This window comes from Arachis ipaensis, chromosome B7 (assembly GCF_059453495.1).
Source record: "Arachis ipaensis isolate K30076 ecotype BB chromosome B7, ASM5945349v1, whole genome shotgun sequence".
In the NCBI taxonomy this organism is placed as follows: domain Eukaryota; kingdom Viridiplantae; phylum Streptophyta; class Magnoliopsida; order Fabales; family Fabaceae; genus Arachis; species Arachis ipaensis.
Genome location: NC_142442.1, coordinates 92,139,092 through 92,153,576, shown reverse-complemented (window position 1 = coordinate 92,153,576; position 14,485 = coordinate 92,139,092). Strand labels below are relative to the sequence as shown.

Genomic DNA, 14,485 nt, shown 5'->3' with positions numbered 1-14,485 from the left:
CTTGTATATTGTGCACAATTAAGCACTAATTATTATAAGGCCAAAATTTTCCACTGCAATTTTAAAACAAGAAAACAGAATATTGATTACATATTTATAGAAGCAAATCACCTGAAGTAACTCCTTTTCTCGAGAAGCCTTCCATTGTCGAAATTGTTCTGCCTCTTGCTTCATTTTATGCTGCAATTAGACCTACAGTTTTCATAAATCCAATATCAGATACAAAGTAAAAATTTCAATAATTAAGTAGTTCAAAAAATTAAACACAAGTGCCTTTTGAGCCCTGATGTACTGTATTTCAGCTAGCAATTTTTTTGCAGTTTCTTCGCTTTCCCCTTTTGCTTTAGTAGCTGCACCTGGTTTTCTTGTTTCTTCTTGAGGTCTAAAATCTAATGTTCAAGATTTTAATATATAAATAACTCAGAAACTATTTGACATTGGAAAAAGACAATTACCATGAAAATAATATTGAGATATTACCTGTGCTTCCAGTGCATCCAATTTTTGGACACGAACATTTTGAGATTTCTGTGCTAGTTCATCAATATTAACTGAAAGATTCTCTACCTCATGCAACAAACGGTCCCTGTAACAACCCTAGTTTTTGAAAATCAAATGATTAGTTATTTGTAATTTATTATATTTGTTGACAATTATGTTTTAAGAAAATTATTTAGCTAGAGGTAATTAAATAGAGTTTCATGATAATTGGAGTTTAAACTAATTAGAATTTTTATATAATCCTTATTGGATCTTTGGTATAATTTAAATTATAATTTTGATAATTGAAAAATAGGAAGAATTGTATAATTTAATTTAAATAAATTCTTTTTTGAATGAATTATGTTATTAATTTGAACTCCTAGAAATTATTTTATTAGAAATGATTAGATTGATATTTATAAATACTTTAAGTTTAAGTCAATTAATATTTATGTACCATTTTTATTATAATTAATTATTTTATAAATTGAAATTAAAGTTTCAGAGATAGAAAAATAATAGAGATTTGTATGATTTAATCTAGAAAATTGATATTTGAATTTAAATTGTACTTTACAAAATATAATTAATTTGTTCATTTTATAATGTAAATTAGAAATAATTGATTGAACTTAGCAATAGGATGATAAATAATGTTCCTAAATATTTTTAATAGAGTACACTTGATTTTAAAATTGTTCTACTCTCCAATTTTATCAAAATATCTATTAATATCTATCCATATTTCTTTATAAAATCTTAATTTCTAACCCTAATTCCCAAATCAAACCCAAAACCCTAATTTCCTACAATAGCCACCACCCTCCAAACCCTAGCATACCACCCACTGCCGTTACCCTCACCACATGACACACGCCCAGACTCACCTCTCTCACTCTCAGCCTCACCAACGCACTCATAGTCATTTACTCACTATACACACGCACGCACACATATGGAGAAGACAGGAAGAGAGAGCGCTAGCGAAGAAGGGGGAGGAGCCATACCGCCACCACACTCCGTCACACCCAGCCGCGTCTTGCTCGCCGTCGTGCCATCCACCCACGCCGAGAAGGAAGAGAGAAACAGAGGAGAGTGGCATCGCGTCTGCTGCGAGCTCTCCGCTGAGGAAAGCCACCGTGTCGTCGCCATCGTCGTCCTCATTATGACCTGTCACCATCGCTGGAGCCAGCCGCCTTCGTCGCCGTTCATCCTGGTCGTCACCGTCACCGCTGGTCTGCCTTGGAGCCGCCGTTGAGGAAGGGAGCTCGAACGCCGTCGCTGGGAAGGAGGCTTGGCCGTCGTCGAATAGAACGCGATGGTACTGAGAGGGATCACCGTTGATGACACCGAAGCTTGACAAGGGCTGTAGTGCCGTCACCGAACTACCGCGCCGCCGTAGTTGTCGCTGGGAAGGTTGTTGGAGCTTGCCGAGGATACGGTTCTGATTCTGAAGCAATTTATCCATGTCACTACTCATCTTTATCCCCTATTCTGCCTCTACCTCTGAATTCTAAAAGTTGCCAAAACCCTCTGTCACCGGGAAACCAACATTCAAGCTGCCCAGGAAACCACCCTTAGAACCACTACTGTTTTGATGAGCTCTGTCCCCTGTTTTTGCTTCCTTGTCCTACCAATTTGTTTCTACTTTGCCGCCGCCATTACTGGAGGTAGCTGCCGGCTCTATTTGGAGACTGCTGCCAAGTCACCACCGAAGCTAAGAACAGGTGCTGGGATTTGATGGAGCACCGCTGCTATTGTAGATTCGTAATATTGGGTTTACCGCATTTAAATTCTGCAATTACGACTAATTGGGGTAGGGGATTTATTTTAAAATTAACAGTTTAAACTTATGAATGCCAATGAGGTTTAGTGAGTAATTGCAAATAATTCACAAATATGATTAATTGATAGGAATAAGCTTAGTTTGAGGTTGTGAAATTTGGATTAAGTTTGATATTGAGATGATATTCTGGTGTTCCAATTAGTTTATTGAGTTTAGGTTATGGCAGAGAATGTCATTGGGTTTTATTATCGTGAGTAATTAACTTGACAAGATTAATTTTGGTTAATGCTGTGACTGATATTGGTTTTCTAATTTTGATAAATTTGTTGGAAATTCTGATCTTATGTGATATTGCTGAATTGGTTGAAATCTGGTTGTGAATTGTATTTTGAATTGCTGATTTTTGTGATGAGCTGGCTGAGATTCTGACCTTGAATGAGTTATTTTGAAATATTTGATATTGAATTGGAATTTTAATATATTGGAATAGCTGTGAAATGGACTTGTGACGGGTTGGAATTGGTTGAAATGTGGCTGCAAGTGGTGATTCATTTAATGTTACTTATTAAATTGAAATATGATGAGCTGATTACACTACAAGAAAAAAGGCCTATCGGCATACTTTTTTCTTGCCACGCTTTTAAAGCGTGCCTAAAAGTGGTCTACGGCTACGCTTTTATGAGGGTGGCCACTCATTTGTAATTTGGCCACGCTTTTTTACTGCCACGCTTGAAAAGCGTGGCCATAGAGAGAAATTGGCACGCTTTTACGAGGATGCCCACTTATTTGAAATTTGGCCACGTTTTTTTACTGCCGCGCTTGAAAAGCGTGGCGATAAAGGGAAATTGGCACGTTTTTACGAGGGTGGCCACTGATTAAAAATTTGGCCTCCCTCTTTTTTGTCACACTTAAAAAGCGTGGCCATAGAGGGAAACCGGCAGCGTGAAATGCGTGGCTATACCGTGTTTATTTTGGCACCATAAAAAAATGTGCCGATAGAGTTTCCTCCCATAAAATTTAGTTTCCCACCTATTTTTTCTCACACTTAACCTTTTTTCTTCTAAGTTATCAAATTTAACCCTAAAAATGATAACAACAACACACTAACTTTACATTGTTACCAAATTCACTTTTAACCCTAAAATTCCCTTTCAAACCCTAAAAGGCGCCGTCAGCTTCATCCATCTTCATCGCTTAGCTTCATCTTGTCGAACCCAGCCTTCGTCATTCATCCATCTTCATCGTTCAGCTTCATCTTCTTGAACCCAGCCAGCTTCATCTTCTCGAACCATCTTTATCACTACCCTTCATCGCCTTCATCACCACTGAGAACCCTCACACCCAGCCCTCTCTCTGAGCCCTCTCTCGCAGCCCTCTATCACACCTTCTCTCGCACCCGCTCTGTCGCAACCCTCGAACACTCAACGCAAGCCTCCTCCTCGGATTCGCAATCCTCGCACCCTTTCTCGCAACCCTCTATCGGCGCTACTCCGTCAGCGCACCCTGCATCGGCGTGCCCTCCCTCAGCGATCTCTCTCTCAGAAACCCTAAACACTAAAGACGTTGCCTTTCTCTCGCTCCTCCCTCAATCGTTGCTTCTTCTCCCTCAATCGGCGCTCAACCCTCACCATAAACACTACAAGGTAAGTATTTCTTCCATCTGTTTCTCTAATCCTCTGATAAGGGCCATTAGTTTGGTTCCCTGGCTGTTTCGCTATTCCTATGTTGCAGTGATGTGAAAATGAAAGTTTAAATATTGGCACATTAAATTTAGGAAAATGTTAGGATCTGATTTTTATCGTAAAAATCTATATCGCTGTTCCCTGGTTTATTTGATTCTTGAGCTTCACTTCATTTCAGATGTGTGTGCTTGGTTTTGGAAGCTTGTTTTCTTGTTAATTATTAGATATTTTGTAATTTGTATTGATTGGAGACTAGTTATGCTTTCTAATCTTTCTCTGTTTCTCTGTTCCTCTATTTTGGACCGCTGGAAAATTCTATAAAAGCCCCTCTATTTAGGGTTTCAGCTTCAATCTAACGCATTCAGTGAAGAGAAAGTCGTAGCCATGGGGAAGAGTAAGCATCCAAAACTCTTTACCAAAATATTCCTAGAATCTTTTATTTCTTAATTTCTGATTCTTATTGTTCCAGGTATTCGATTTGCATATGTTAATTTGGTTTTTGTTTATTAGCTAGGGTTTGTATGTTCTGTATAATTTAACAGTGTTTTTATTTTTGTTTTTATAATCACTCAAGTTGTTTTTATTTTTGTTTTTACTCTGGTTAAGCATTCTTTGGCTAAGTGACTTGAAAATTAAACTGGACATTGCCATAAATTTGAATGTCTATTGGATGATGATGATGTATGTTGATATGGTTTATATAATCTGTTTTAGAATATCTATTCATATTTCATAAGGTTTATCTTGTATTTACCTTATAGGATTATCTTAGATATCTCATCTTATCTGTGTGTATAATTATTTGGGTAATGCTATGGTGAAGAGTGAAGTTTTGGTGAACAGTGAAGATTATTTCTTTTAGTAGAGGAAAAACCCACCAAAAAAATTTGTCTTGTATGTCTTGTATGTTTAGTAGAGGAAAAACCCACCAAAAACCCACCAAAAAGATTATTTCACCTAATTCTACTCTTCACTAAGAAATTCCCTAACTATTTATATGTCTTGTATGTTTATGTTGTTGTTATTCAGAGTGTGTGTGTGAGAAATATATAAGTAAAATATTTAGCCCTTCTCAACTTTTCATTCTTCTCATCTTTGTTAAGGAAATTAACAATATATTGTTGGGTCTATTTCTTATTACCAACTCCACTTCCTCATTAATTATAGGACTAAAGATTTTTCTTTGAAATTAATAGGAAAGATTGGAGGCAAAGCGCTTGTTTGATTCAAAGGAAGCTATAGATGAAGTTCAAAAGGCACTGCCAAAAAGAATTTCACCTCCTGAAACTCCAAATGTTCTAGAAGTTGCTGAAGAACAACAGACGCCTAAAGTGGTTGCTCCCACACCAGAGCAAATCATTGCTATTAAGGTATAAACTATAAAGAGAAGTGAACTTAGCTTTTGTGAGCCTTATTGCTAATAGGTGTGATCATGTGACATGCACTTACATGTTTGATTCAGATCTATAATTAATGCATTTGAAGGTACTTGACTGAAAATTTGTAGATGAGATGGTTAGTTATTTCTTTTCACCCATAGCTTAACAACTAACTATCTATAGCTAGCTACTCCAAAGTGGAGGGAGACACATAATGACAATCTTGAATCCCATATAGATTTGTTCCATATAAAAGAAGTCACCTTACATGACTCAAATGAGTTTCTTTTATTTTTTTCTCTCCTGAATTTTTTATGATATTTGCCAATAGCATTGAGGTATTACTTCTATTCAGTACTGTTTGTAGACTGCAGAAAAAAATTGAGCTTAGACTGTTGCAGTTTTGCTTCTTGATTTGTTCTGCATAATATTAATATTTTGGGTGGATGAAACTTCTTAATCTATTCTTCTTAGATTCATATGTATTTCTACCATATCTTTCAAATTATTGTTCTGTGTGTCCATAGCTAGCACTTCTTTTTTCCTCTTCTATATTCCCTCTGCTTATCATAATCTCTCCTATTTTTTGGTATATGGTTTTCATTTGTCTTTGATGCATGTTATTGCCTATTTAGGAATATTCCTTGAAATTTTTCTACAGGAATTTTGTGAAGAGGAATAGACTCTCTTCCTTCGTCGAAATTCAATTTCAGTTTTGAAAGCACAGGACAGACAATGGACGCCATTGATTCAGTGTTCAAACGTCTCAAAGGGTTCTCCAAGGACAGCGTAAGGCTCGTCAAGTGTTGCCATAAACCCGATGGCAAAGGTGCCTTTTTTTATTAATTTAATTATGATTATTTTGATTTGAATCTGGATGCTGTGAACCTGAATTTTTCCTTTTCGTTTGTAGAATATTACAAGGTTGCTATTAGTACTGCAATCAGAATTACGATTATGGGATTCATTGGCTTTTTCGTCAAGCTCATCTTCATTCCCATTAACAACATCATCGTCGGATCTGGTTAGGTATATGATTTCTAATTGTTTATTTTTCAAAAATTTATGAAATTTTTAAAAAATTGTTGTGTTTATAGCTTAGCTTGATGTGTTGTTTGAGTGTGGTGCAGCAATTTGTTATGAAACTATGAATAAGGAATTTAAAAGGGGGAAATTGTAATGTTGTTTTATTGTATTCAGAATGTGGTTGGTTTTGTGCTTTCTTACTGTTACTTGAGATTAGGGTTTGAAATTATGCAAATTTACTTTAGATGAAGTTCTTTCATACAGTTACTGTTCTGTGCATAGTTCATTATTGAGAGGGGGTGGTAGATTTACAAATCAATTTTCTTCTTTCTAGATACTAGAGAGGGAGCAATGTCTTTTTATTATACCAGTGAACTTTATTGTAACTTGTATGTTTTTCACTTTTTTGTGTTGCTTTTGCTTATGCTGAAATTAATAGAATATGTCTATAATTACTACATATAGTGTCAACTTATGTTCTAAACAATTTTTTATGATATCTGCATGATGATGAGAGCCACAATCACACAGAGAGTTTTAAAGCAAACGGTAGTTTTTGTTAATCACATCAACTTTTTGTTAATCATAGTTCTGCTGTATATCACTTTTTGTTTTTCCATCCTTCGTATCTTTGGGAACATTACAGTTTTAATTTAAATTATTATTATAGCATGTAAATAATTCATGTAAATCAATAAAAAATAAATTCTTATGCCTTCTAATTTTCTCTTTTTAATTATTATTATAGAATTGTAATTTTTTAATTATTATTATGCATTCAAATTTTCTCTTTTTTTTTTTAATTTGACAAAGGAATAGGCCACGCTTTGAAAGCATGGCAAAAGGTTTTAGTGGGAAAGCCACGCTTTTAAAAGCGTAGCTATATGTGCTCTATCGGCACGCTTTCAAAGCGTAGCCAAAACCAACTTTCTTGGTACGCTTCAAAAGCGTGGCAATATGTGAAATTTTTGGTATGCTTTTAAAGTGTAGCGTACCGATAGATTAACACCTATGGCAACACTTTTAAGCGTGGCAAGAGTTGAAAGCGTGGCCAAAAAGAAAGTGTGCCGATGGATCCACAAAAGCGTGGCGATAGAGCAACCGGCACGCTGGCAGATGTGACCCTTTCAAAAGCATGCCGATAGCTCAAAAAGCATGGCGAAAAGCTATCGGCACACTTTTTAGCACTTTTGGGCACGCTTTAAAAGCGTGGCAGAAAGTTTATTTTCTTGTAGTGGTATTGAATGAAATGTATTTGAGAAAAGTTAGTTGTGGTGATTATTCTGAGTTATGATTGAAGTTGGAATGCGGATGTGAATTGAGTTTAGATTATGGCTGTGATTGTGACTGGTTCTGTTGCTGTGAGTGATTGATTAATTGATAAGATTAATTCTGGCTAAGTTGTGGCTGTATTCTGATTATTGAAAATAAGTGCTTGTAGTTGTTTTTAGTTATCTGATGTAACGGAACGCCTGTGATACTGACAACGACTGATTGGAATTGGCTTTGATGGTTGCTAAAGTTGATTTATAATTAATTAGAATTAAGTTTGAGAACAGTTAAAAGATTGAAGTTTGATTACTAAATCATTCTCTTCAAATTTGACTTTTAAAACTAAATAGTAACTTTGCTAAAGAGTAAATGACATTAAAATAATTAGAATTATGAAAGGCTGATTTTTGGGATTACTAGTTGATTGAGTTTAATTTTGAAAGGATTCCATGATATGTGAAAAGTAAATATGAATTGATGAGATTGGAGTTGGATTGATGGATTAGTTAGAATTGTGGAGTATGATTGATTTGTTAAATATTATGAATTGTGAATGTCTGATTGATTGAGAATTGTCTGTTTGAAAATTATTGAAAAAAAGGCTGTGATTTGTTGAGAAAGAGGGAACCCGTAAGGGTGGCTAAGTCCGAGTTTTAGGAGAGGTGCTGCCGGAATTTTGTAAAATCTGAGGTTTTACTTGAAAAAAGTTATTTTAGAAGGTTTGGATTTGGAAAGTTATGTTATTTAAGTTTTATCTATTGATTAAAGTATTATGTATGGGCTGAATTTATTATGAAAACAATTTTATTTAGTTAAGAAAAGAATTATAATATTTTGAAATAGAATTACCAAGGAAGGGTTTATGTTTCGAACTTGAATTATTTAAGAAAGAAATTATGTTTTGGGCTTGAAATAAAGGATTACTTTTTTAGAAATTTGGTGAAATAATAATATTTGAATTTGAATAGTAAGAGAGATGATTTTTGAATCTTTGTGAAGATAGTAAATTTGAGAAACTAATGAAAGGTTATGTTTTGAAAAGTGTTTACTGAATTTAAAAATAAATGATTTTCTTGAGTCTTTGATAGAGAACTAAAATGAAAGATAGTTTTAAAGTTGGCTTGACTCAAGATTGCCATAGCAAAGATTATGAACTGAATTGATGATTGAGATTTTTATGACCGAATGGTAAAGAGAAATGGCTTGAGCCAAGATATTGCAAAAGTGAAAGAAGTAAAGTTTATACAGTATGATTGAATAGAGAAAGAAAGAGGTACTGCATAAGAATGTGAAAGTAATGATGAATAATGAGAATGATATTGAATGATGATAAATAGAATGATTATGTAATGATCTGCTGCGTGAAGGCAGCCAGATAAATGGTGGTACGACCACTAAGAGCGCTTCCCTGGGATACTTAGCTATAATGCTATTCTGTAAGTCAGAGGACTCTTACAGAGGTATCGAGAAAATACATAACTGGCTTATGCTCTTGTAAGTCGAAGGACTCTTACAGTGAGTGTATGTGAGTGTGCTCCTGTAAGTCAAAGGACTCTTACAGTGAGTGTGTTGGGCAGACTAGCTCCACCCTGCAAGTCAAAGGACTCTTGCAGTGGATTGTTAGTGCTGCCATGCAAGCCAAAGGACTCTTGCAGTGGTTTGCCCTGCAAGTCAAAGGACTCTTGCGATGGGTGTTGCCAACAGGGAAGCCTTACCTAGTCAAAGGACTCCGGGTAACGTCGGGAGCGGGTATGTAACCGACAAATGAGCTCATTACCTGCACTAGGGATAGACATGCATCATCCTTGTTTGCGCATTTGCATTTGATTGGGTTTGCTCATTGTACTTCCCTTTGATTGTGTTGTTGGTCTTGCTGTGACTTGTTTGTATGGTTAACTGAATCTCTGGCTTGTACTATTAGTTTGTGAATGTATTAAATTGGTTAAGAATTGATGTTTTAATTGAGAATTAATTATGTGACTGATAGATGGATAATGTGACTAGTTTTATATTCAGAATTTGTTTGAGTTTAGAGATTTTGAAGGAGGTAATTAATTAGCTAAAGTAAAACCAAGAATAGTATTTTCAAAAAGGTTTGATAAAGATATAGTTTCCTTGAGTATGTTAATTATTTTCATATTAATCATTACTTTTACGACATTCCCATTCCCTACTGAGAACGTGTGGTTTGTTCTCACCCCAAAATCTTCCACCCATTCAGTGACACAGGTTCGAAGATTCAGTTTGAAGCTGCGGGCGATTCTAGAATTTATTTACGAGTTAAGTTTATGACTTGAGTTTCTTTCATAGAATTCCCTCGCCTTTGTAGCTTTAGTTTTTATTTTATGCAGAGGGATAGGAGTTGTACCTGAATTTTATTTAAATTCTTTTGTATAATATTACTATTATTAATAATTATGTGATTATCATTACTTGAAATGTTTGTTATATGATTTTAAATAATAAAAGCAAAATTTTTCTAGAATTTTCTATAAAACTGAATCGCGATATCAAACTAAAGGCTCAATAGTAAATAGTTAATAAAGGAAAGCAGGTTGGTAACGCCTTACTTTTAGTACGATCATGACGTTCTGGAAGTTGGGTCGTTACAGTCCCTCTCTTGCTGTCATTATCATTGCAGAATCAGTAAACATGAGAAAAATAAACACTTAGGATTTGTTTGATTCCTTGTTTTCATTCTTATGTTTTTTGTTTTAATAATTGTGAAAAGAAAAATATAAACATAAGAAAAATACTATTTACTGTCTTCATTTCTTATTTTCACAACTTCTTTTTACAAAATTTTGAAATTAAGTTACACAAAAAGTGTAGACAAAAAAAAAACAAACCAGAAAAAGCCTTTCGTTTGTGTGCTATCTAAAAAGTATTTAAACCTAACTATGTCCAAACCTGCACTTTTCTTTTTTCCTCCTCAAGCTCCATAATTTTCTTCCCAAAGTGCTCTTTGAGTGCTTCAGTATCAATGTGCTTCATCTCAGACTGCAAGGAAGTAAAAATGTACGCCAATTAAAACACCATAAAATGGAACACTTACTGATTTACTGTTTGAGGCCCCAAGATATTAGCCTAAGGACCAATTAAGAAAAACAATTGGCACATTCCAGTATCACTTGTTTTTCGTTTTTAGCCTTCCAATATTAATGTTATGGAAACCAATGCTGCAAAAATCCTTTATTTTAAAGTCAATATACTATAGTGTATATAGTAGGAGCAAAAAAGACAAGCTTTATTTAAAAATTTGAAAGAAAAAAAAAGGTAATGACCGAAGAAAAAGCTTTAATTTTGAATTCTGGAGTTCAGGTTTAGAACGGCCAATACCGTATGGTGTACGAGCATCTCGTATATTCATTGTTCTTCAGTTACTAGATTTATTTCTAATCTATTATACATAAATAGAATATTTAGTACACCTGGAGGAAGGCCCACTTCTTTGCATATGTCATCCAACTCCAAACATGTCCTAAAATAAAGCAAAGCATAGCCTATAGTTCAGCAAAAATAACCAAGACTAAAAAAGAAGCAAAGATTTTGCACGATCTGCTGAGAAACATACACAAATGCCAATTCGGAAGGCTTCAATATCGCAGCACAACCAGCTGCCAGAGCAGGGGCAACCTTCCATGTAGCCATTAACAAAGGATAGTTCGTAAAACATGATATCTAGTTAGCCATCAAGATAGCAATTTTGCTAACAGAGAGAGGTAACAACAATGAACGAACAACGAAAAAACAATACACAACAACTGAATTTCTACCTTTCTATTCTACTATTATTCTTTTTTTCATCACTCATTGCCACTTATAGAGAAACTAACTTCTAGATTCTAAGACTAGTTAATAAGGCAAATTTTAAAGAGAAGAAAAATAAGTTACCCTGGGGTGATTAATCCAATGACACCAATGTGTTCTTTAAGGGCATAACTCTTAAAAGTTTCCATGGGAAGAGAAACGGGTGCCTTCTGCTTCGCGTCGAGTTTCTCGGCAAGGTTAGGGTAAAACTCAAAGCAACTAGCAACATCATCCTAACATAAAATCAAGCGTGAATCAGAGAATTACAGTAACAATCAGAGAGAATAATCTGAAATTGAAGTAGAATTGAAGTACCATGTCCCAGGTAGCTTCATCGAGTGGTTTTCGGCAATCAAAAGATTCAAGCCTAGCGAGGTGATCCTTTCTCTCGATGACCTTGGCAGTGATGGCATGGAGATAGCGGGCTCGGTAAGTGCCGGAAGCTGAAGGCCAATCGTTGCCTTTGTTGCGGTTGAGTGCTCTTCTAGCGGCGGCGACAACACAGTCAAAATGTTCATTGACTGTGCAGAGCAAGCAAACCTCTTGGTGTTAGAGTTTTGCCATTGCAATGCAGCTGTATGACAATGCCATATGCATGAAGTGAGGACTTCGAAAGTGGTAGAAGATTGAGCAAGATGGCGAGGGAGGAAGGCAGAGAATGGCGGCACGGAGGAAGGAAAGGCGACCTCCGTTAGTTGACCGACACCGTGAGTAGTGAGCGCAGGGAATACGAGAGCCAGCAGAGACGGGTAAGGGGAGATGATGGAGGGAGTGCCGGCAGAGGAGAGAGTGCAAGCGCCGATGATGAGCTCTGTCTGAGTTGGGGATGAGCAACAGAGTTTGAGTGTTAGGGTTTCAAAGCGTAAGTGTAAGTGTCAGGGGAGAAGAGTAGAAGAGTCTGATGAGTCTTGTAAGTGTGTCGGGGACTTTAATTTAGGGAGTTTCTTTTTTTTGAATGGGAACCTTTTCGCCACGCTTTTTTAGGAGTGTCAAGATTAAAAATTTTTTGCCATGCTTTTTTAGGAGTGCCAAGATCAAAAACTTTTCGCCACGTTTTAAAAGTGTCCCTGTTTTTCTCTATGGCCACGCTTTTGAAGCGTGGCAAAAAAAATTATGGCCAAAACGCTAATCAATTGTCACCCCATAAAAGCGTGGCCATAGATTCTTTTCGCCATGCTTTTTAAGTGTAGCAAGAAAAAATGTGGCCAAATCTCTAATCAATCGCCACCCTCATAAAAGCGTGGCAAGAGAAAAGCGTTGCCATAGACCTTTTTTCTTGTAGTGAGATTCCAACCTTCACAATTTTACACAATTTGACTCTTCAACACAATTTATCATTTTTCATCATAATTCACATAGTTATCATTATTCATCCAAACATTAACAATTGTCATCATAATTCATCCAAAATCATCACAAACATCAATAATCATAATCCTCTATCAACAATTCAAACCTATCCTATGGTCCACTAGTCTAAGTGTCCAGAAATATTACATATTACATAGAGCAAACCGAAATCATACCTGGGCCGATTCCCACTATGCACCGCACACTAAATTTAAGTCCAAATCAAGCCTCCAAGCATTAACCAATCCACCAATCAACTCCAATAAGGATCAACAATCAAAATTTTCAAGCTATATACATTAATTTACCACAAATCAATACCTAGGGTTCCTAAATACACAATTTCACAAGGGATAAGAGCAACCTTATCTTACCCATAGTTGATTAGGATGAAATCCAATAGAAACCAAGTGCTAGAGTGTACCTAAACACCAAAAATCACAAAAATCCACTCAAACCAAAACCTAATATTTTGAAATTCACAATGGCTAAAAACTGGGCAGGGATTTTCAAAAATATTACCACAATACCTAGCTAGAAATGACAGACTCAGCGAGAGCTTCGCATAGCCACAAATGGCACACGAATCGGAGCACTGTAGCTCGAGATATGATTAAATGAAGTTAAATATAAATAGTATTTTCGAAACCCTTCCTCTCTTCTCACTTTAGCTACATGCTCTCACTCTCTAAGGGTTATGGTGGCTGAATGGGGTTCATTAATGTGTTTTTATATGTTGGTCTTGGGCCTAACTTGGGTCCGGTCCAACCCGTTAGCATTTTTTGGCTCGTTTTGCCCAACTTTGGGCCAAACCTTTAAAATTAGTGCCCGATTTTCAACTTTAAATGTTTTTATAAGTTTTTCTACAGTTTTTACCGCTCTTACTCAGTACCGGACAAATTTAAGCCGGTACTGCTGACTAATTTATCGGTATGCGTTTTTATGCAATTTTTCTTAGAAAATTACATTTTCTAACTCAGAAAAATCTACTGAGTCTAAATATCATATTTTAATTTTCTAATTAACATTCTAAATTTTTGAACTTATTTTGGGCAATTAAATTATCTTAATTAAGCGGCTAATTAATCGTGATTCTTGCACAATCAAAGATGGCAACAATCTTCTCAAGGTCACCCTTTTCAACCTCAACAAGCCTACCATCAACCACTTCAAGCTCACCGTCAATCATACCAACCACAAAGCCCACCCCACTTACAATCCAATCAACAATCACACCCCCAACTAACATATCAATCCCCACCTCAATCAAGATATCAACCACCACGCACTAGACCCACCTTTCACCAAAATAGCCAACTATCTTCTTCAAATCAACCCCATATAAATGATAGACTTCAAACCATCATCCAAGAGCAACGGGAGTTCCACAAGAAATAAGAAACCTATATGACAACCATTGCCGAAGCCTTATCCCATTTTACTCTATCCCTTTCCAACAATCACAACACCTCCAAACCATCTACCTCTAGTGACCTACCCTCTCAACCTCAACCAAACCCCAAAACAAGCATTAATGCAATTACCCTAAGGACAGGCATCCCATTTGGTTTTACAAGTAGGACAGGCATGCATCATATGCATTTTTTTTATTTGTTTGGGTGTGCATTTTGTTTATGTGTTTTGGTAATTTATCTGATTATGTGCTATGTGATACGTGCTTTATATGTGTTTTCTTC

At 35.9% G+C, this 14,485-nt stretch overlaps 2 protein-coding genes across 2 annotated transcripts; one reads left to right on the top strand and one right to left on the bottom strand.

The window, feature by feature from the left end:
* The first annotated feature begins 6,065 nt into the window (after positions 1-6,065).
* LOC107610059 (protein transport protein Sec61 subunit gamma-like) lies at positions 6,066-6,359 on the top strand. The gene is made up of 2 exons (XM_016312125.3): positions 6,066-6,159; positions 6,244-6,359. Exons 1-2 carry the CDS (start codon positions 6,066-6,068, stop codon positions 6,357-6,359), a joined length of 210 nt encoding a protein of 69 aa, XP_016167611.1.
* A 4,167-nt stretch (positions 6,360-10,526) lies between these two features.
* On the bottom strand, positions 10,527-14,037 carry LOC107607386 (aminoaldehyde dehydrogenase 2, peroxisomal-like). Its single transcript, XM_088494813.1, has 6 exons — positions 13,890-14,037; positions 11,754-11,959; positions 11,526-11,671; positions 11,203-11,298; positions 11,013-11,109; positions 10,527-10,628 (listed from the first exon to the last, which is right to left on the bottom strand). The coding sequence occupies exons 1-6, from the start codon at positions 14,035-14,037 to the stop codon at positions 10,527-10,529; spliced, it is 795 nt and encodes a 264-aa protein (XP_088350939.1).
* Between the last annotated feature and the right edge of the window lie 448 nt (positions 14,038-14,485).